This window comes from Oncorhynchus keta, chromosome 19 (genome assembly GCF_023373465.1).
Source record: "Oncorhynchus keta strain PuntledgeMale-10-30-2019 chromosome 19, Oket_V2, whole genome shotgun sequence".
NCBI lineage: Eukaryota > Metazoa > Chordata > Actinopteri > Salmoniformes > Salmonidae > Oncorhynchus > Oncorhynchus keta.
This window is the reverse complement of record NC_068439.1, coordinates 62,456,179-62,479,996: the sequence shown is the minus strand read 5'-3', so window position 1 is coordinate 62,479,996 and position 23,818 is coordinate 62,456,179. Positions and strand designations below refer to the sequence as shown.

Sequence of the window (23,818 nt, the reverse complement as noted above, 5' to 3'; positions counted from 1 at the left end):
TAAACAATGGACTTTAAACAATGGAATACTGTCTAAGTGGTTCTTGACGTTTTGAAAACACGTCTAGTAGCCCTGTATTGTGTGTTTTGCTATTATTGCCTTCCATTTTATTTTTTAACAAATCTTTTGACAATTTTCCACCCATGTTCTACCAGCACCGACAGCTTCTGCTACTACTATTGTTTCAAACCCAGCTACGACTAACTCACCTACCACTAACAACACAGTGCATGGTAAGACAGCCCACTTTCCCTTTTGCCTGTTAGTGACTATGGACTGATTGGGGAGAATTCAATATCAACTGTCTATTTTGTTCCCTTTTGTCTCAAATGTGTCTCTCTTAATTGTGAATTTCATTTTCTATCCCTTACTCTTACTAATAGTGACAAATCTTCCCCTATTATCCCTTACTACCACTAACACACCAGCTAACATCACTACTACCACTAACACACCAGTTAACATCACTACTACCACTAACACACCAGTTAACATCACTACTACCACTAACACACCAGCTAACATCACTACTACCACTAACACACCAGTAACCACACTACTACCACTAACACACTAGCTAACATCACTACTACCACTAACACACCAGTAACCACACTACTACCACTAACACACCAGCTAACATCACTACTACCACTAACACACCAGCTAACATCACTACTACCACTAACACACCAGCTAACATAACACACCAGTTAACATCACTACTACCACTAACACACCAGCTAACATCACTACTACCACTAACACACCAGCTAACATCACTACTACCACTAACACACCAGCTAACATCACTACTACCACTAACACACCAGCTAACATCACTACTACCACTAACACACCAGCTAACATCACTACTACCACTAACACACCAGCTAACATCACTACTACCACTAACACACCAGCTAACATCACTACTACCACTAACACACCAGCTAACATCACTACTACCACTAACACACCAGCTAACATCACTACTACCACTAACACACCAGCTAACATCACTACTACCACTAACACACCAGCTAACATCACTACTACCACTAACACACCAGCTAACATCACCACTACCACTAACACACTAGCTAACATCACCACTACCACTAACACACCAGCTAACATCACTACTACCACATCCCCACTAACACACCAGCTAACATCCCCACTACCACTAACACACCAGCTAACATCCCCACCACTAACACACCAGCTAACATCCCCACTACCACTAACACACCAGCTAACATCACTACTACCACTAACACACCAGCTAACATCACCACTACCACTAACACACTAGCTAACATCACCACTACCACTAACACACCAGCTAACATCACTACTACTCCGAGTAAGGCTTAACATAAAAAAGTATACTGTATACCTTTGTTCAGTACACCTTGCCTCTATCACTGTAACTTTCAAGCACTTTGTGCAAAAAGACCTCAAAGTGTAGTCTGAAGACATGGGGCCTCTATTTTTCTATGTTTGGTATCCAAATGACTAATTACTAATATAATCAAGGTAGACTAGACGTCACAAGGTTTTAGGATGTGTTTATAACGGTTTCAGAAGTAGTTACTATACACAGCTTCAAAATGAGACACTTGACTAATCACATAATATTTCTAGCTTCCACTTCTTCAGTAGTTGAAGCTTTTACTTTGTTCTTGGTTTCTTCTACTATAATGTCCTCTGTCATTGCTCAGATTCCGCCCAGCTGGGTAAAACATACACTTAGGAAATCTTGAGATACTCTCCTTGCTGACTTAGTTGTGCTGTCACTCTTGCTAACATTGTCTGAAGCCACTACTACACCACCGTCCTCGACTAACCTGTCTTCTACTGTCTTGTCCACCAACATCATTACCCTGGGTAAGACACACACATCTCCTTGACTTGTTTGTAGTGAGACGCAGCAGCTTCCTTTGGCAAACTGTTCTCTCTCTCAGCCTGCCTCCACCTGTCTGCTTGCCTCTCACTCTCACTCTATCCTGTCCTCAGTCAAAATGCATTTGACAATATCTGTATCTTTCTGTCAACTTTTCTGTCAACTCAAAATGAAGGTCTAGTTAACTGCCATAAATCTAGGTGATCCTAATATTGTATTCTTCCATACAGCGGCTACTATTTTGTATTTGTTTATTCAGCTACAGTGTATGCTGGATGTCAGTCTGTATTTAAAATATGTAACCTGCTTTTTACACTGACTGGACTGGTGCGCCACAGACAAGGAGAGAACAGTGTATCTGTGGTCTTTGCTCTGGCTCACCCCCTGGCCAGTGCCCCCCGGTGGATGTTGGGAACAGTAGTGATGAGGAGGACCTGGAATCTTTCCCAGCAGCGGCATCAGCATCACTCAGCAACCGTAAGAAGAGTAAGCCCATGGCCCCCACCACTGGGTGCCACTGAGTCCCAGCAGAGAGAACAGCAGCAGCACTGTGAACTGGACTGAGCCCCTGGTGGAGGACACATCAGGCTTTGAGCCATTCATTTACGACCTGGACCTAGGGGACAACCCCTTCAGCCTCTTGCAATATGACTCACCCTACTCCCTGGATGAAGGCCTGGCTCTGGCTGCCTCTGGCCCACACAACCTTTCCCACACTGGGGCTGGAGTCAGCACTGAGGGCCCAGACCGTGTGACTATGGGTGGCTCTGTTACTGCCGGGGAGGAGGGGAACATTTACACAATCAATCAGAGCCCAGTTTACCCTGGGAGGCGTTGGCAGGAGGCACTCTGGCAGAGGCTGGAGGAGAGGCTGGGACTGGGGAGCAGGGTGGGGTGGTGGCAGCACACAGCAGCTGGACTCAAATCCCTCCTTTCAGCACGGCTCCAGACAAGACAGGTGTGCAAATGGATCAGGCCCGGCCAAGCAGCGGCTTCAGTGAGCAAAAAGCAGAGAGAATCACACAGGCCCACTCAAATATCGCCACACAGTCTCCCTCATTATTAACAATAGCAGAGCTCAGAGTCTCTATGAGGGTCAAGATGATCTCTGAAAGTGACCTCACAATGGCGATCTCCAGACCAACAGTCTACTACACCCTAACCTACTCCCATACCTACCATGTCTACTACACTGCAGCAGCTCCAGCCTCCAGATAGCCAGTTGTGATTACAGATTTATCGGTCCCTAACTCCCTCCACTCCAACCATACCTCACCCCACCTCTCCCTACCCTGCGTTCTCCTCCTTACCCATCCGCAGGATGGAACAAGGTGATGTTAGTCATTCAGGACACGTAAGGACACGTAAGGCTAGCTGCAACTGAGACCGACCCGGTGCTCTTGGAGAGTTCACAGGCGAGTGTGCTGCAGCCTTCAATGGAGGTTCAAAGTGATTTATTGATGCGGGAGGGCACAAGGCCCAGTCCACTGTCTCTGTCAGTCCTTAAAACAGCTCTAACACCTGTCCTTGAGGAAACACTCCTCTCTTCCTCTGACAAACACCACAGTGACCTGGTTTTACCCTCTTTAATATTATGTGTTTTATTTCACCTTTATTTAACCAGGTAGGCCAGTTGAGAACAAGTTCTCATTTACAACTGCGACCTGGCCAATATAAAGCAAAGCAGTGTGACACAGACAACAACACAGAGTTACACATGGAGTAAACAATTAACAACAATAAACAAGTCAATGACACAGTAGGAAAAAAATAAAGTCTATATACAGTGTGTGCAAAAGGCATGAGGAGGTAGGCAATAAATAGGTCATAGGAGCGAATAATTACAATTTAGCAGATTAACACTGGAGTGATAAATGAGCAGATGATGATGTGCAAGTAGAGATACTGGTGTGCAAAAGAGCAGAAAAGTAAATAAAAACAGTATGGGGGTGAGGTAGGTAGATTGGATGGGCTATATACAGATGGACTATGTACAGCTGCAGCGATTGGTTAGCTGCTCAGATAGTTGATGTTTAAAGTTGGTGAGGGGGAAAAAAAGTCACCAGCTTCAGCGATTTTTGCAATTCGTTCCAGTCACTGGCAGCAGAGAACTGGAAGGAAAGGCGGCCAAAACGACGTGTTGGCTTTGGGGATGATCAGTGAGATATACCTGCTGGAACGTGTGCTACGGGTGGGTGTTGTTATCGTGACCAGTGAGCTGAGATAAGGCAGAGCTTTACCTAGCATAGACTTATAGATGACCTGGAGCCAGTGGGTCTGGCGACGAATATGTAACGAGGGCCAGCCGACTGGAGCATACAGGTCGCAGTGGTGTGTGGTATAAGGTGATTTGAGGAATCAGTTGAGTTCCTTCTCAACTAACTCTCATCCTGTGGACAGTAGGGTAGCCAGTATGGTACTAAGTGAGAGTATTGCCAGTGAATGAGGGGATAAGGTTAGATTCACCTCTGGCTCTGGAGCGATCATCAAATTTATGGACAATGTGTCAGACAGCAGTATGTTGGGCAGCACAGACAGGAAAGAGGGCTTTTATCCACTCAGTGCTAATCTGAGAGGTTTGTCACGTACATCCCATCTATTTGTCACTCCTATCACAGAACAACTACACCACCAGGCGCTCCTCCCAGCCACCATGCCAGATGAATGGGCCTCCTCTCAGTCCTCAGCTCCTAATACAATCTCCCCAAGCAGACAGGAGTGGATGGATGTGTTGCCCACCACTTTCAACTTGGTCTCTCTCAGCTCTGTCCCCCTGTCTGAGACAGCCTTGCCAGAGAAGCTTCATATCACCAATTTTACCCAATGGGAAAGTAAAGATGGGATGGAGAGACACTCGGCTCCAGAGTAAGGAGAGGAAGTCCACGTCACCCGTAAGTGGCTCTTCCTCCTCTCCATCTCCGATCTCTCTCTTCCGCCCCAGCACGCAGAGCAACCCATCTGTATCACAGCTTGGATACCATGGGACCTTACACAACTATGATGATGGATCTGAATATGTTTCCCAGACCAGCCCTCTCCTCCTCCATGTTAGCCCAGCCCTGCCAATGCCATACATCAGCAGCACATCGTCAGAATATGGCAACATCGTTACCCATGAACCGCAGCGGCAGGCATATATGCATGAATTAGGCTGGTCACGGCCGGTCAGCGGTCTTGGTTGTGTGATTCACACAGACACACACTCTCCGCCATGACCTCCAGGTCAGATCAGCTCATGTCAGATGCTTCTGAATCTCCCGTATTCCACAGACCCATGACAACAAATGCTCCTCGTATTGGAGAGCTCGCGCCTCACTGCCCACCAGACCAATGGCTGCATTCCGACAATCCTCTACACTCACTGGCAGCCAGTCAGAGCCCACTCAGCCTGCTGGAACTGATGGAACACTGGCCTGGCCTGAAGAGAGCAGAGAGAACACAGCATTGTCCACTTCCCCAGACACACAGCTCACTGCTGCTGCCTCTGGTAACCTCACCATTAGGCTGCAATTATACAGCCCACCACTGTTACCACAATTATGCAGCCTCCTTCTGCCTCAAACACACAGTCTGCCACATACACACAACTAACCACTGCTAATAAACAGCCAACTGTTTCTCCAAATATCCAGTTCACCGATACCCTCACCTACCAGCCTCTTATGGCCCTAAACACCTACCAGGCTGGGGCTAGCCCTGTATCAGTCTCTTTCAGAGCCAACCACAGTGAGGACACACAGGGTAATAGACATGGACCGGCCCTCATCTAACACACACCCTCCACTGCTGCAAGCACGTCAGTAAGCAGATTGGGCCCTGGCAACAATGTGACTGTGAATCAGAGCACCGTCACAGACAAAGAGACACAGACCACTCCCATGCCACTAGCCGTCATTGACGTGGATCATCAGTCTTTTGTTCCTACAGAGAGCCCCTACTTTCCTCTTACCACTCCACATGAAGTGCTGAATGCAGGCAGTGGCACGGTGTCTACCACACACGCCATCGCATGTGTGTTACAGCGTTATTCCAAAATTGATTATATAAAATATCCTCAGTAATCTACACACAATATACCATAATGACAAAATGTAAACAGGTTTTTACAAATTTTTGCAAATGTTTTACAAATAAAAAACAGAAATACCTTATTTACATAAGTATGTATACACTTTTGCTATGAGACTCGAAATTGAGCTCAGGTGCATCCTGTTGTTTCTACAACTTGATTGGAGTCCACCTGTGGTAAATTCAATTGGTTGGACATGATTTGGAAAAGTACACACCTGTCTATATAAGGTCCCTCAGTTGACAGTGCATGTCAGAGCAAAAACCAAGCCATGAGAAGAAGGAAGAAGGAATTGTCCGTAGAGCTCCGAGACAGGATTTTGTCGAGGCACAGATCTGGAGAAGGGCACCAAAACATTTTCTGCAGCATTGAAGGTCCCCAAGAACACAGTAGCCTCCATCATTCTTAAATGGAAAAGATTTGGAACCACCAAGACTCTTCCTAGAGCTGGCCAAACTGAGCAATCGGGTGAGAAGGGCCTTGGTCAGGGAGGTGACCAAGAACCTGATGGTCACTCTGACAGAGCTCCAGAGTTCCTCTGTGGAGATGGAAGAACATTCCAGAAGGACAATCATCTCTGTAGCACTCCACCAATCAGGCCTTTATGGTAGAGTGGCCAGACCATGAGAAACAAGACTCTCTGGTCTGATGAAACCAAGATTGAACTATTTGGCCTGAATGCCAAGCATCACGTCTGGAGGAAACCTGGCACTATCCCTACGGTGAAGCATGGTGGTGGCATTATCTTGCTGTGGGGATGTTTTTCAGCGGCAGGGAATGGGAGACTAGTCAGGATCGAGGCAAAGATGAACGGAGCAAAGTACAGAGAGATCCTTGATGAAAACCTACTCCAGAGTGCTCAGGACTACACATGAGTGGCATCGGGACAGGTCTCTAAATGTCCCTGAGTGGCCCAGCCAGAGCCCAGACTTGAACACGATCTCTGGAGAGACCTGAAAATAGTTGTGAGTGCAACACTCCCCATCCAAACTGACAGAGTTTGAGAGGATCTGCAGAGAAGAATGGGAGAAACTCCCGAAATACAGGTGTACCAAGCTTGTAGCGTCATGCCCAAGAAGACTCGAGGCTGTAATCATTGCCAAAGGTGCTTCAACAAAGTACTGAGGAAAGGGTCTGAATACTTATGTTAATGTGATATTTCCAATTTCTAGAAACCAGTTTTTGCTTTGTCATTATAGGGTATTGTATGTCGATTGATGAGGGGGGGAAAAACTATTTAATACATTTTAGAATAAGGCTGTAACCTAACAAAATGTGGAAAAAGTCAAGAGGTCTGAATACTTTCCGAAGCACTATATGTAGAAACATAAAGATAGAGAGCCTCTTTTGCTGAATTTTAGCTGTCAGAGCATCTTACCGATCACTGCAGCTGTATACAGCCCATCTGTAAATAGCCCATCCAACCAACTACCTACCTCATCCCCATATTTGTTTTTGTTTTACTGCTCTTTTGCACACCAGTATTTTCTACTTTCACATTCTCATCTGCACATGTATCACTCCAGTGTAAATTGCTAAATTGTAATTACTTTGCCACTATTGGCCAATTTATTGCCTTACCTCCTTACTTCATTTTGCACACACTGTACACAGATTTTTCTATTGTGTTATTGTTTGTTTATCCCATGTGTAACTCTGTGTTGTTGTTTTTGTCTCACTGCTTTGCTTTATCTTGGCCAGGTCGCAGTTGTAAATGAGAACTTGTTCTCAACTGGCCTTCCTGGTTAAATAAAGCTGAATAAAAAAATCTCTGCTTTGAATGCTACTGTAGTAGTGGTGGGATGAGGTTGACATACGAAACCTGGTGAAAATCAGGCTGATGATTGAGGTTGTGTTGTGATTTTGGACGGGCCGTAGAACATTAACATTAGCGTGTACTGTAGGTAACAAATCACTGAACTCTAGAATGGCCTCTTCTCTGCTGATGGGGCCCAGCTCTCATCTTGTGATTTCAAGTTTTTAATAATACATGTTTTTTGGGAGACTTCCAATACTGTTATCATTTGATTTTAGAGCAAATAACTGCTCCTCTAAATGTAATCTGTTATTGCTCTACGATAGAAAATCGATGAAAAAAAGAACACTCTTGATCAACAAAGATAAATATATATATATATATATATATCTTTTGAGTACTTCAGAACTTTCTGAGGTGACCTATCTACCGAATCTCTAATTACTGGAGTCTCCGAAGAAAAGTTTTGATATGGATTAGAAACCGCATTGTACTGTACTAAGATCAGCAGTAGCAACAGAAGAGGCTTGGGAGCCATCTTGTGATGGCTGTGAGGCATAGCAGCAGATCACCAACACGGTCAAACAGAGTGATGTACTACACGGTACATGCTCTCATTTACAATCAATCATTTTGGCACTGAATACAGATCAGTCATATAATGGCATGTACTATATCTATTAGTTCTATTTTGATTACTGTCATCTAGGATGATAACAGAGTATTTTAATTTAGCCTCTTCCTTATGAAAAACCCCCCAAGTTTTTTATTCCGTGTAGGAACAGCTTGTCAACATCATTTGTCGTATGAAATTGGATTTTACTTAACTCAATTGTGTCTCAACCCTTGCACTCCTGCTATGCAGCACAGGCACGTGTTCCATCGAGAGTTGTAAAATGAACTGCGTCAAATATAGATTGATGTGTTTTCTTTTCAATTGCAGAGGGTCTTTTCTACAGGATCTTCTTTCTTGTCCGTGACAAGGAGGCCGACGTAAGAGAGTCTGATGTTGAGAAATCTGTTGCACAATGGGTAAGGCTTCTGGTCATGTTCAATTCATCTTGTATCAAATCATCAATAGAATACAAGATGAACTGAATTCATTCCATTTACATTTAGCAGACGCTCTTATAGTGCATTACAATTAGTGCAGTCATCTTAAGATGGCAAGGTGAGAACCTCACTGTTCTACTGGTTCATTTACAGCTCAATCAAACATTCCAAAACTGGACACACATGGTCTATGTCGCTAATGTCAGGTAAGCAATTAGATCTTTGTACCATCATAAAATGCAGCTCCATGTCCATTCTATGTAGTTTTCTTTAGAGCTGTATTACAGATCAATAATGTTGATCGCCCTCCATTTCCTTTTTATCTTGTTCCCAGTGTCCAGCCTTGCAGTGACTTACAGCTAGAGAGTAAAAGGTAAAGACAATATTTAATATGGTATAGTAGGTAGGGAGTTGTTCCTGACCACATCACGTGACTCGGGAAAACTCTGTGCCCTTACAACCCTAATCCTAAAAGAAGAATGGTAATTCACTAGGTCTGCCTTTCCATGTGAATTAAGTATCCTGCTACTCTTCTTCCCTCTTCATTCTTCCCCACCCGTCTTCCTCTTCCTTCTCCACCCTCCAGATACACCTGCCGGGCCCTGCTGGTCTACAAGACCACCACCAACGTGACCCTGGGAGAAGCTGCCATCTCCACCAGGATGGGCCGAAGCGGCACCAGCATCAGCAACAGACTGGAGCTAGACACTGTCGCCGTGCAGTCTGTCGGTAGGACATGATCTCACCCAGTCCCATTTAAATCACTTCAATGCCTCCCTTCTTACTGCAGGAAGTGACTGGGGCAGCGATCCTCGCCAAGATCACAAAAACATGACCCTCGCATAGCCCAGAGAAAGAACCCAATTTCACAGCGCACGGTTACACATCGACTCTAAAGCACCTCCTAATTAGATTGAAATGTGAATGCCTCGAAGGTTTCTGAACATCTTATTGTAGTCATTGGATCTTAATATATTGCTGGTGTGCAGTGTTAAAAATGTTCTGCTGCATGCTTTTCTCTGTCATTCAGAGAACTGCACGGGGGAAACTCCCCTCCATTACATCTGGCCAGAGAGCAGACCAACAGTCACTCAGTACATCCCCTGTTTCCCCAACAAAGACCAGACTGCATCCAGAACATGGTGAGACTGACACATTCACTGTATCACATGATGTCCTATCTTTATACAAACAATTAGCAAGTTCATTTTCATTTCCAGAAATATTTCATCACCCATTTCCAGGGATATCAGTGGGATATCAGTGGGATATCAGTGGGATATCAGTGGGATATCAGTGGGATATCAGTGGGATATCAGTGGGATATCAATGGGATATCAATGGGATATCAGTCTGCTTTTAAAAGATCTAAGAACTTGACATTGCTGACATTCTGACAATGAACGCATTCATTTGTTGAGGTCATTTATCTTTCCTCAAAATACCAGATTGCATTCTGTGTTTGTTTATCCCCAGTGTGATCAGCCCCCTGAATTACACAGCGTTTTGGTGCGCCCCAGACCTCAGGAATTGCATTGCTATCGATAACATCAAAGTGTCAGCAGGTAGGCCACAGACATCTTCACGCTCTCTCAAAATCACTTTAATGACTCCACAGCAGATGAAATCAAAACGGCTGCCCGAATGAATACTTGAGATGTATTTGATCTCAACACACTGCTCTTAGAGACATAGAGGGACAGAGATGCCCACTGAGATGCAATTTTAGAGATAAAACGTGTGTAAACGCCCTCACCGTGGCAGACAGTGGGCAGTCATCAGACAGCTGATAATACGTGTCTATTGACAGCCCAAGGACTCTAGTTGTTTATCCGTCTCCCTTCTAACTGTCTCCGAACAGAGAATGCTGCCGAAGTCGCCCTCCAACTTGATAAAATCACCAACAACGAGCTCTCCGCAGACGAGGTGTTCAAGGTGGTGGGAAAGGTTAAGGAGCTGGTCAAAGTGGCCAAGATCAACACCCATCTGGCCAAAACCGTAGTTAGCATCCTCTCTAACGTGATGACCAGCTCCGTGTCAGCCCTGGTTACATCCTCAGCGTGGTAAGATACTCCTCTCTGCTCCCATTGCGATTGTCTTCCCTCTCCTCAGAACCCACCTCTTACTGAGTGTCCAGCATGCTGGGAGGGATACATACATGAGTGATAACTATATCTCGCAGGTAGATCTACTGTATGGGGTCTGTGTGGTCTCTTTGTACCAAAGTACTGTGGTACACTAGTGAAAGTCCATTTTTGTGATAACCCCTAAATGTCTCTCTATCTATGTGTAGCACATTGAAGACTGTGGATGAGCTGGTTCAGAAGATAGAGTTTGATGGGCCTACAGAAAACATAACCTCTAAAAATCTGGCTCTGGGAATTTCAGCCCTCAACTACAGCAAGTTCAATGGGACCTCCTTCAGTGCCTTCATACACCCCAACTCCACAGACCTCCAGGTACTCACTAAACAGTTAGGGTCAGTGTTATACACAAGAGTTATAGAGATTAGTATTATCTGCTGCACTGTACTGTATTATGATAATGAACTCATTCCACATAGGTAAAACATGTTTTTTTCTGTTACCACCCAGTTGATGATATTTGTTTCCTACTATATATATACGTCTCTGCTGTGCACAAACCTGTTTACATACCTGGCAGTTGTTGTTTCATTCACAGTCAATGTGCCCTGAGAGTCAATAGGGGTTGTTATGCCCCACCACTACTCCTACTGTGTGTGTGAGCCAGTCAGGCAGTCCACCAGTCAGCCAGTCCGCCAGTCCGCCGTTCAGTGTTAAAGGTGACTCACAACCCATCAGACCTGTTGAGTCCATGTAACATAAATGGGAGGATGTATATTTGTTTACGTCATTAACAGTAGGATCATAGAGTTAAGCAAATATGATTCAGCTGACTAACTAGCAAGCCGAGTCCACCACAGCCTTCCCTCTCTCATTATTTCCTGTATTGTCTCTTTGGTTCACGTGTTTTACCCTATGCCTTTGCCTTACGTGTCAATGCTGTGTCAATGCTGTGCTAATGCTGTGCTGGTGTTGTGCTGTGCCAGCAGAAAGGGCACACTTTAATCATACTCCACTACATGTTGTGAATCATGTAAATGATGTGACAAGACACGTGTGGTGGCATGTCAGGGCACGGGGACGCCAGAGGTTTGGAAAGGACCTCCAGATGGTACAGCAGGGGACTCGTTATATAATCAGCATATTAGTCAGCAGGCACCTGTCTACATTGGCAAGTCAAATACTGTCACATAGGATTGTCTATTGTAAAGCCAATGGTCTAACTAGCTTCTCTGCCACCAGATTGCCTTTAAGTCGGATCAGCTGAACCCCCTGGCTCAGGTCACACTGCCAGCTACACTGCTCAACAACCTGACCCTGACCAATGCTGAGATTGCTGCTGTCTCCAGGATCAACTTCATGTTCTTCCGCAAAACAGGACTATTCCAGGTTTATACATCTTTTAGATGGAATGTATCTGATTTCGTGTCCTTTCAGCATATAACAGTATGTTTTCATTTCGCACGCATCCTTTTCATGGATGGTGACTCATGTGTCTGGTATGTAAATCTATAGTTATGAGTGACATGTCCAGTTTTATAGCTCTTTTTCATGCAACTCAACAAATTTGGTGTGTCTGTACAGTGTGTTGTACTTTATTTTATTGCTTCCTACTAATGCATGGTGATTCGTATGCCTGGTTTGTGAATTTACAGTCTTCAGTGGCATGTTTTTATATTTCAAAATTGAACTTTTCTTTGATCATTCTCAGGATAAACAGGACGAGCTATCTCTTAACAGCTATGTTGTGGCCAGCAGTGTGGGCAATTACTCCATCAGTAACCTGCAGGATCCCGTGGAGATTGAGATAGCACACCTGAACTACCAGGTAGTCTACCCGCTCTCCTCACCTCTGCTCTCCTCACCTCTACTCTCCTCTGTTCTCCTCACCTCTGTTCTCCTCACCTCTGTTCTCCTCACCTCTGTTCTCCTCACCTCTGTTCTCCTCACCTCTCCTCACCTCACCTCACCTCACCTCACCTCACCTCACCTCTGCTCTCCTCTCCTCACCTCTGCTCTCCTCTCCTCGCCTCTACTCGGTTCTCCTCACCTCACCTCTCCTCACCTCTCCTCCTCACCTCTGTTCTCCTCACCTCTCCTCTCCTCACCCTCTCCTCACCTCTGTTTTCCTCACCTCTCCTCTGCTCTCCTCTCTCTTCTCCTCACCTCTGTTCTCTTCTCTTCTCTTCTCTTCTCTTCTCTTCTCTTCTCCTCTCCTCTCTATATGCTCTGTTCCTCCTCTGTTTCTTCTTTGTTTTCTCCCTCGCTTATTTTTTTCCTCCTCTTATTTTGATAAGAAACTCATTCCTCAAAAATATCATTTCTGTTACCACCCAGTTGATGATATTTGATTCCTGATGGTACTTCCACAATTAAAGTAGTAGTACAATACAAATTGCCACCTGGAACGTCTGCCTGTTATCAGACGGTGATTAAGTGTGTCGGTGTCTTTCAGACAAAACCAAAGCCAACCTGCATGTTCTGGGATTTCACCATGAAGAGTAAGTCTGAACAAAATATTTTGATTTGACTTTAAAGAGAAGATATGTCTCCAAATACAATTGTAGAATGTACTGTATCTTTGTTTCCACAAGACGGTACAGGTGGCTGGAACAGTAAAGGCTGCAGGGTTAGTCCCATGTCCAATAGAAACAAGACTATCTGCCTCTGTGATCACCTCACACACTTTGGCATCCTAATGGTAAGACTAATACAATCATGTAAATGTAACTCTGAATCATTTAAAACAGTAGTGTTTCCTTGTATAAAATGGGCTCGTGTGTCTAAGATTTTTTGTATTCTCTGTGAAGGATATCTCTGGATCCGCTGCACAGATTGATGAGAAAAACACCAAGATTCTCACTTTCATCACCTACATCGGATGTGGCATATCAGCCATCTTCTCTGCTGCAACACTTCTGACTTATATTGCCTTTGAGTGAGTGTGTTTCCATCCATATTACATGTGACTAGGAAATACTCCTATAACTAGTCTTCTGAATCTACGTCACCTGGACTCTTGGTCCTAGTCATTGGCCATGATATTATAAGAAAGACAACCAGAGCTGTAGTCGTCACAGTGTTATTCAGTGTATGTCTTGTACAGGAAGTTACGTCGTGACTACCCCTCTAAGATCCTGATGAACCTGAGCACATCGCTGCTGTTCCTCAACATGGTGTTCCTGTTGGATGGCTGGCTGGCTTCCTTCGATGTGGAGGGCCTGTGTGTAGCCGTGGCCGTCTTCCTCCACTTCTTCCTGCTCACATCCTTCACCTGGATGGGCCTCGAGTCCATCCACATGTACATCGCCCTGGTCAAAGTCTTCAACACCTACATCCGGAGGTACATCCTCAAGTTCTGCATCGTCGGCTGGGGTAAGTGTCTCTAAAGTTGGATGAACTAATTGTTATACAGTATGCTGTATGTGTCATATTCTTGCTTCCTATTGAAATGCATGGTAGCATGAATTATCTACGCTCCACACGGCATTTTCACATTTGTTTGGATCGTGGTGTACCTGAATTGTTGTTACCATGTCTCACTTCCAGGTCTGCCTGCTGCGATAGTGGCCATAGTGGTAGCTTTTGACAAAAACTCCTATGGGAAAATGCAGTATGGAATGGGGGAGACTGGACAAGGCTCTTCTGAATTGTAAGTCCTGCATCAAGCTCAAGAGAGAGGATAGAAAACATAACATAAGGTATGTAGATGGAGTCTTAGAGTTGAGTAATCCAAGTGTATGTTTCCCATATGGCAGTCATAGGACCAGGACTAATGTATGTATACAGTATGTTATATAGATCCAGCCTCCCAGCTAAAACATTTCAGTTAACCTATTGCATCCAATATTACTAATCCCCCCTCCTTCCAGCTGTTGGATCCGGAGCCAGGTGGTGTTCTATGTGACGTGTGTGGGCTACTTCTCTGTCCTCTTCCTCCTGAACGTGGCCATGTTCATCGTGGTTATGATCCAGATCTGCGGTCGCAACGGGAAGCGTAGCAACCACACACTGCGTGAGGAGGTGCTGAGGAACCTGAGGAGCGTCATCAGTCTCACCTTCCTCCTGGGCATGACCTGGGGCTTCGCCTTCTTCGCCTGGGGACCCGTCAACCTGGCCTTCATGTACCTCTTCTCCATCTTCAACTCACTGCAGGGTACAGGGCCTCCCTATGGTGCGCTGTGCACCCTAAAGATAATACACAGTAGTGTTGGTTACTAATTAAGGATATGTGAATGTTTGTATTTTTGTGTGTGTGTTTTTAAATAAATATTTTACAAAGCAGGTCTGTATTGTATTATATGTTAAGAATTATAAGTAGTTTCTTCACTGTCATGTTATGTACTATTTGTTCCACCAGAGGGCTCCTTAGTACAACATCTGGTAGCTGAAAGCCGAACCAACCCAAACTCTCTTTTGTTTGTCATCTCTGTCATCTTCGTTGTTATTTAACAGCTTTTTCCTTTATTGTCCTTCTTTGGCCAACAGGTTTATTCATCTTCATATTCCACTGTGCACTGAAGGAGAATGTCCAGAAACAGTGGAGGAGATACTTGTGTTTTGGCAGATTCCGCCTGTCAGACAACTCAGGTAAAGATCTGACAGGAAACAGACAAGAAATAGACTCTTCTTACTCTCAGGAAAAATATCTGGCCTGATATTCAGAACTGTTATCATACTACCATCATATCAGGCTTTAGATGAGAGGAGGGAAATTACTGTACTTGTATATTGCTGATAAAGACAAGATAATATTTGATTTAATATTGTCCAATGTTAATAGAATTCCTATTGGAATGAAAGTCCTGTGAAACTCCTGTGTAGCAAGTTAGACTCCAGATTTCCAAAGTAATAAAGAACCGTGGTTATAAAACCTGAGAAGTCTTAGATTTATAGGCAATCAAATAAACAGAAACTCCATAAAACCCTGCCCTAATAAAATGTCACTTCACTCTTTATCTGATTTTTTTCCCAAATAAGCATTTGTGAAATGTGTCTTGTTGAATGGCAGACTGGAGCAAGACAGCCACTAACAACACCAAGAAGGCCTGCTCGGACACCGTGAGGAAGTCCCTGTCCTCCAGCTCTTTTGTCTCCAGTACAGCAAACTGGACTTCCAAGGCCAAAGCAACTCTAAACCCCTTTGCAAAGTGCAGCAGGAATGCAGGTAAGACACTATGGGAGGGTCTAATATTGAGCCACACACAGCCGTTTGTCTACTTTCAGTTGGTCTTTTTCATTGACCCACATTTAATTTATACAAAAGTTTACATTTTGTAGTTATGAAAAGAAGGATACTTTACTTAACTCTGGACACTTTTCCTTTCTCCTCTATTTGTATTTGCTGGACTGTGTGAAACATTTATTTTCTTGCTTTTCTGTTTACAATATGTCATTCCTGGGCTACGTGGTGGCTGATCTCCTGTATGTATGTATTTATGTTTGTGGTGTGTAGATGTAGCCCACCAATAGCACGAAGGAGAACCTCCTGAGGTAAACTGAACTGCATCAAAGCCAGCCTGACTCCATGCTTTCTCACAGTGTGATGTAATGTTGTGTTATTGGCCTTTCACCTTTAGAACATGAAGGCCTGGATTCAACCTAACAGCTGTTGGTTGCACTTATCCTTAACACTGGTGTGTCTAACAGAACAATGCAGCATTTAATAGTTTGAAATATAAATATTGTGTGACATCTTGGATTTAACACAACATGTTGAGGATAAAAATTGGCATGTGTGCATTTGGTTTCGATGCAAAATGCTACCTTTGATAGTTAGATTGAATCCAGATCGAATGGTGACATGAAGACTCTGTAACACAAGGAGCTCTATTCTGCCATTGTTCTCTCGAAAGTCATTGTAAAACATCTCAAGATTTTAATCAGACATAACATGCTACAACAACATTGATGTTTAATTTGGTTCTGTATAAATACAGATGTAGTTACATTTGACTGAGTTGACCAATGAGAGAGTTTGGCAGGTGAGCTCCTTTGCCTTCTCAGCGGTTCTGGATGTCTCTCTCTCATACCACACTAATTCTGCTCCACTAGGATGCCTCTGTTTTCTGCTAGCAGCAATGATACCACAGTAAACACACAGCTTGCATTTGTAGCATTCCACCGTCACATGGGAAATTGTAGTTTGTGTGTGTGTGTGTGTGTGTGTGCATCCCTGACCCACGGAATGGAATGAAGATCACCGTCACGCACTGTACAACCAAATGCACAATTCAAGCATGATGTTTGTGCGTTATTACCTGCTTATACACAGACCCTGTGATGATTCGATGGTGAAGTAACCATGGCTACCTGATGTTTAGCACATGTTTCAAATCTGGTATGTACCCAATGTACTCAGACACTCTAGAATAGCCAGTGAGGGACCACCACTATTATAGTACAAATGGAAATGTTTTTTTTTTTTTTTTTAAATGATGAAAGTACAGTATGCAACGTGTTACAACATGTTCTTATCATTCGGGTCTTAATTTCACAGAGATCTCAGATCATGTAAAAGGTCATTTGTCAGAATCCGCATGCGTAGATACTCTCACTATTATTTGCCTCGCTGAGGTAGGCCACGGCTTCGAGAGAGAACCATTCATGTTAGGCTGCAGTGTGTTCTCCTATTGCTTCCAGATGTGTTAGTGAGATAATCTGTAATTGTCATATGATGTTGTCATATTGGACTGATCCAACGATTAATGGCATCCCCCAGCTAATGGACTAATTTAGTCTGACAACGTTTAAAACAGTGGGTGTCACAGCCTGAGAATCAAAGGCCATCATGCGCGAAGCACACTGCCAACAAAAGGTGGCCTACAATAACCCTAAATACATAGCAGCTCATGGATTTATCAGAATATACATATTGATTAATTGTGTACACACTTTAAAGGCCCAATGCAGACATTTTTTAAAATCACAATATCATATAATTTCTAGGTAACAATTAAGTGGGGCAGCAGGTAGCCTAGTGGTTAGAGTGTTGGGCCAGTAACCGAAAGGTTTGAATCCTTGAGCTGACAAGGTAAAAATCTATTGTTCTGCCCCGGTAGGCTGTCAATGTAAATAAGAATTTGTTCTTAACTGACTTGCTTAGTTAAATAAAGGTTAAATAACACCATTTTTTAAAAGTACCTTACTGTAATAGTTTTCCATAAAAATTGACAAAAAATATTTCTCAAGCTAGAATTTTGCTAGGGCTGTCTGGGAGTGGTCTGAGTGAGGAGGGGAAACTTAAACCGAGCTGTTGTTGGCAGATAGGTTTGGAACGCTCTTTGTTATTGGTCTGTTCTATTAGTGGGCTCCTGAGTGGCGCAGCGGTCTAAGGCATTGCATCTCAGTGCTAGAGGCGTCACTACAGACCCTGGTTCAATTCCAGGCTGTATCACAGGCCGTGATTGGGAGTCCCAGAGGGCACACAGTTGGCCCAGCTTCGCCCGGGTTAGGATTTGGCTGGGGTAGGCTGTCATTGTAAATAAGAGGTCAAAGAAATATTAACCAATTTGCCACCTGGTGATGTCACCAGGCAGGTCGAAACTACCGCCCATGCAAACAGGCTGATTAGAAGGTCTCGTGTAGATTGTATTTTCAACCAGCAACTATCAGGAAATAACACAAATAAAATTGGTCACACTTTAACAGTGTTTAACAGTTTCATCAGCTGTTGTACAATATGATACAAAACACATGACTGCACTGGGCCTTTAACGATGACCTTATATTACTTTACGATGGACACGTGCAATGGAGTGAGCAGTAATGACTCTATGAGACATGTTGGTTTGGTGAAAGAAACAGTTTTGTAGGATCAAAGTGAGGATGACATTTAATGAATAGCCAGTGATTAATATGTGACAGTGATTATAGCTGTTTATCTCTTGAACTGAAAGCAGACTAATATAGTCGCACAGTGCATTCAGAAAGTATTTAGACCCCTTCCCTTTTACCACATTGTGTTATGTTACAGCCTTATTCTAAAATGGATGAAATAAAAAAATGTCCTCCTTAATCTACACACAATACCCAATAATGACAAAGCAAAAAAAAATGTTTTGTCATTTTTGCAACTCTAAAAAACAGAAATACCTTATTTGCATAACTATTCAGACCCTATATATATATATATATAAGGCTAAACCCAAGCCAAGCCCAAGCCATGAGGTCAAAGGAATTGTCTGTAGAGCTCAGAGACAGGATTGTGTCGAGGCACAGATCTGGGGAAGGGTAGCGAAACATTTATGCAGAATTGAAGGTCCCCAAGAACACAGTGGACTCCATCATTCTTAAATGGAAGAAGTTTGGAACCAGCAAGACTCTTCCTAGACCTGGCCGCCCCGGTCAAACTGAGCAATCGGGGGAGAAGGGCCTTGGTCAGGGAGGTGACCAAAAATCCAATGGTCAGTCTGACAGAGCTCCAGAGATGTGACAGTTTCCCAGAAGGACAACCATCTCTGCAGCACTCCACCAATCAGGCCTTTATGGTAGTGGCCAGACAGAAGCCACTCCTCCAGTAAAAGGCACATGACTGCCCGCTTGGATTTTTCCAAAAGACACATAAAGACTCGCAGACCATGAGAAACAAGATTCTCTGAAACCAATATTGAACACAATATTGAACATATTTGGCCTGAATGCCAATAATATGTGACAGTGATTATAGCTGTTTGTCTCTCGAACTGAAAGCAGACATATATAGTCATACAGTGCATTCAGAAAGTATTAAAATTAAGACCCCTTCCCCTTTTCCACACGTCTGTAGGAAACCTGGCATCATCCCTACAGTGAATCATGGTGGTAGCAGCATCATGCTGTGGGGATGTTTTTCAGTGGCATGGACTGGGAGACTAGTCAGGATCGAGGCAAAGATGAATGTAGCAAAGTACAGAGAGATCCTTGATGAAAACCTGTTCCAGAGCACTCAGGACCTCAGACTGGGGCGAGGGTTCACCTTCCAACAGGACAATGACCCTAAGCACACAGCCAAGACAACGCAAGAGTTGCTTCGGGACAAGTCTCTGAATGTCCTTGAGTGGCCCAGCCAGAGCCCGGACTTGAACCCGATCGAACATCTCTGGAGAGACCTGAAAAAAGCTGTGTAGCCACGCTCCCCATCCAACCTGACAGAGTTTGAGAGGATCTGCAGAGAAGAATGGGAGAAACTCCCAAAATACAGGTGTGTCAAGCTTGTAGCGTCATACCCAAGAAGACTCGAGGGTGTAAATATTGCCAAAGGTGCTTCAACAAAGTACTAAGGAAAGGGTCTGAATACTTATGTTAATGTGATATTTCAGTTTATTTGATACATTTGCTAAAAATAAAAAAAAACCTGGTATTTTGTGTAGATTAATAAGGGGGGGAAATGTTTTAATCCATTTTAGAACAAGGCTGTAATGTAACAAAATGTGGAAAAAGTCAAAGGGTCTGAATACTTTCCGAATGCACTGTATGTTTCTACTCTCGATAAGTCAAAATTGTTAGTCGCGTTTTTTCCCATACATTTACATTTACAGTTGACAGTCTGGTGAGGAGGCAGCCAGATGTTCTGTCACTGAATATGCCAAAGTATTTGCATTGCAAAGCCTGTGTTATTCCTGAGTTGACCCACTCAAATAATTGAGTTTTGATGGATGTTTTTGCCTTGACATTATCAAATGGAAAAGACCAACCAAAATATTTTATCACTTGGCAAACAAAACAAGAATAAGACAAAAACAGATGAAAATGGTTCAAACATTTTGGCAAGATACACAGAGTTATGCATAGTTGTCCGTTGTGGTAGAATTTGAAGGTTGTTTGAATGTGCATGCGTGTATAGGAATGATTTCCACAAGAATGCACAGATGCATGTGAACTTTTGCTCAGAAAATATTGGGACTCAATTTAAACAGTAACTAGACATAGACCTAAACCTCAAACATTTTTCAAGATTAAGAAACAAGCTGTTTTACACAGAAAACACAGGCGAATCATCTTGGCAAAGCCTATGCATTAGAATTGTTTAAAATGAGTGCCACATATTCAATCTACAATCCATATATACACAATCATATATCGATTTATATCTACATTGTGTATGTGCTTAGTGATGTGTTTTTCACTTTGCTTATTTGTCAATTGTCTGGAGCCATTCGTTTTGTGGCATTGTGAGTTTAAGAAAAATACAAAAATGTGCACTGCACAAAGATCATTGTGTTCTTTCTGAACCATGACCTTGTCTCTCCTTAATATTTAACAGGTAAAGGTTACGCCAACCAGACCAATGCTAAAACTGTCTCCTCGGAGGGTGAGGCCTCCTCCTCCATCATCCCTGTGCACCAGGTCATTGACAAGGTCAAAGGTTACTGCTCGGTGCGCTCCGACAACTTCTACAAGAACATTATCATGTCGGACAGCTTCAGCCACAGCACCAAGTTCTAGACCACCCAGCACTTATTCTCTTCTTCCTCTTGCTGCTGCTAGCCCCTAACCCTTGGTGATCTCCCCAGTCCGCAATGTCACCCCAGGGTTATAGCCCCCAGAGCAGCAGGACGGTAGCTAGTAGTATGAATACGTGTATACTGTATAATATTTGACTCAATCAGCTGGTCCAGTCAGTACTGAAAAGAGAAATGGGGAAATGTATAGTTCTATAGAAAAGAAACGGAGAAGCAGAGAATGGAGTTTGCAATGTACATACTGTGATGCTAATCTTCAACTGGCTATGTGTTGTGTAAATATTGATGCTATATCTGATATGCCCCCATATAATTGCTTCTCAGTTGGTGTTGCACATGCCTAGGATTCTCAGCAGGGTCACCATTCCGGTACAGAAATGTCATCCATTTTAGCTGTTCCGTTCTCATTATGCCGTCTGTAGAACTCCAGTATGGGCAGCAATGAAGGAAACTCGTCAAATCTGGACTAAATGTTCAGGCATAGGCCTATATTTCAAACCCAAAGACTAACATGACAGAGTTTTTAAAAGCTGCAGCATTGTCAATGTGTGTTGAAAATGGATCAAGTTTAGGCGTAGTTCTAATTTGTAGTTGTCTATTTGTAAATCTTGTGTGTGCTTTTTTTGCTGGAAAGCAATGGTATGCTCCTTTACAGTGTCTTACATGAGGATGTTTTGCATAAAGTGCTTACTTTATCTTGGTCAACCAATCAACATCATCATCAACACTATGATGAAATGATTTGTCATGTATATTTTTGAAACATTAAGCTTCAGATGCTCTACTACTGAATAACATATGCAGAAAGGAATGTATAGAATTGGTCCATTAACTTCTACTTCATTTTGGTAACTTGATCTGTGTGTCAAGTGTAATTTCTCTGACTGTTCTATGGATAGAGGTTACCAAACCCCAGCCATTAAACCTGGATATGGTAAGGTAGGCCTAGATTCAATCTGTATCGCGGGAGATCCGCACTATAGCTCGAATGAAATTTCAAGGCAACGTTTCGGCATTCAGAGAGACAGCGTTCATTGTAAACACAGCATATGTTGGTGCATTCGGAAATGTCCTTTATGTTTTACTTGCGCTAAAACGTTTATCTTCTGCAATACGGATTGGATCCAGCTCACAGTTTCATAAACATTCCACATTGAATAATTTCACAATCGAGCAACTCACAGCACAACGTATAATACAGTACTGATTGAAAAGGGACTACAAACACTGACATTATTTGTTCATCCAAGTTAATGCCAGCGTTTGTAAGCAGCTAAATGTTAATTTTCTCTTCATTGTTGCTTTACTTCACTTAGTCTTCTTTTCCCACCAATAGGGGAACTGAATATATTGCATTGTGTTAAATGTTGCTATTGTTTTGTGTTTGTGAAGCGATGGAACAATCGTGTTATTTTACTGTATCGTTATATTTATTTCTATAGAGCTTTTTACATTTGTTGTTCATCTTGGATAGATAGATTTGGAGAGATGCAGCTTGGTGACAAAACAAAGCATTGATCTTGACCTGGGCAGGCGAACAGGGACAGTTATATTTTGGAAACAGTCAGAGCTCTCAATTGTTATTTTCCAGCATCAAGAAAATAATTGAAGCATCGCTAACAAATTCCCTCGGGCCGAATTTGTTATGATAGAAACCTTGCTTGGAAAGGTTATCTCGTGTTGAACATATTTAGGGTCTTCAATTCAAGATTGTGTGGGGAGGGATTATAAAGTGGTTTGAGCTAATACGATGGAGTTCTCAGCTTTACTATGAATTAGATCATGACTGCGCTGCCATCTTTATAGATATTTGCATAAAATATTCCAAATGATCCTCTAGGTTATATCTTATCTAGTTCTATCAATGCAGAGGGAATCCAGACATGATTTGTTTCTGATTCAGTTGTACATGTCTCTATTAATACAATAGGGACACAGAGCTATAAAATCACTATGGCTACATCCAAACCAACACTGTACCTTAGATGTATCACTCTGATGAATATGGCTGATCTGGTTCTATTCCAAAAACAATTCCAGACCCTGTTGTTTGTTTTTCCACAACTCCTGACAATAATATATTTTCATGAAACTGTCTCTATGTCTCAACAGCATTGACAAGTTGTGTCTCACCAATAAAGGGAATGAAAAGTAGCTAATTCTATTAATCATAACCCTAATATTTGTCATGTCAAGTTCTATGTACCAGATGAATTTGCTGTCAGACATAACGGTTATGACTTTTTAATTCATTCTCAATTTACACTTACTGACTGTTCTTCTCTGCACAGTTGCCAAGTCTTCACAATGTGGTTTACTCAGAATATCCAATATGTGGTTTGTTGCATATGTGCTGGGAAGAGGTTGATATTCTAGTCATGCTTGCTGCCAGAAGTCAAAGAGGGAAACATCAGGTTTCAAAACATTTTTCACACTCAAACATTGAAATTATATGGTTTCCCCTTCTTGACTTCTGGAACTGTGTTTTAATGCCTCATAATCTGG

General features: G+C 43.0%; 1 protein-coding gene across 11 annotated transcripts in view; it reads left to right on the top strand.

Moving 5' to 3' along the window:
* Positions 1–23,467, top strand: part of adgrg6 (adhesion G protein-coupled receptor G6) — a 53,177-nt gene extending 29,710 nt beyond the window's left edge. For 4 of the 11 annotated variants that reach the window (XM_035794191.1, XM_035794183.1, XM_035794184.1 and 1 more), the window contains 20 exons: positions 156–233; positions 8,678–8,766; positions 8,941–8,993; positions 9,122–9,160; positions 9,374–9,516; positions 9,818–9,929; positions 10,264–10,352; positions 10,649–10,850; positions 11,081–11,246; positions 12,114–12,260; positions 12,583–12,699; positions 13,327–13,372; positions 13,466–13,572; positions 13,682–13,809; positions 13,978–14,246; positions 14,421–14,523; positions 14,744–15,027; positions 15,360–15,461; positions 15,883–16,038; positions 21,115–23,467. In XM_035794191.1, the coding sequence (XP_035650084.1) occupies positions 156–233; positions 8,678–8,766; positions 8,941–8,993; positions 9,122–9,160; positions 9,374–9,516; positions 9,818–9,929; positions 10,264–10,352; positions 10,649–10,850; positions 11,081–11,246; positions 12,114–12,260; positions 12,583–12,699; positions 13,327–13,372; positions 13,466–13,572; positions 13,682–13,809; positions 13,978–14,246; positions 14,421–14,523; positions 14,744–15,027; positions 15,360–15,461; positions 15,883–16,038; positions 21,115–21,296 (2,612 nt within the window). In that variant the 3' untranslated portion in view covers positions 21,297–23,467. Of the gene's footprint in view, positions 1–155; positions 234–8,677; positions 8,767–8,940; positions 8,994–9,121; positions 9,161–9,373; positions 9,517–9,817; positions 9,930–10,263; positions 10,353–10,648; positions 10,851–11,080; positions 11,247–12,113; positions 12,261–12,582; positions 12,700–13,326; positions 13,373–13,465; positions 13,573–13,681; positions 13,810–13,977; positions 14,247–14,420; positions 14,524–14,743; positions 15,028–15,359; positions 15,462–15,882; positions 16,039–16,326; positions 16,365–17,069; positions 17,212–21,114 lie in introns of all 11 variants that reach the window. The other 7 variants (XM_035794192.1, XM_035794189.1, XM_035794188.1 and 4 more) reach the window with 4 other exon arrangements.
* Positions 23,468–23,818: the final 351 nt, after the last annotated feature.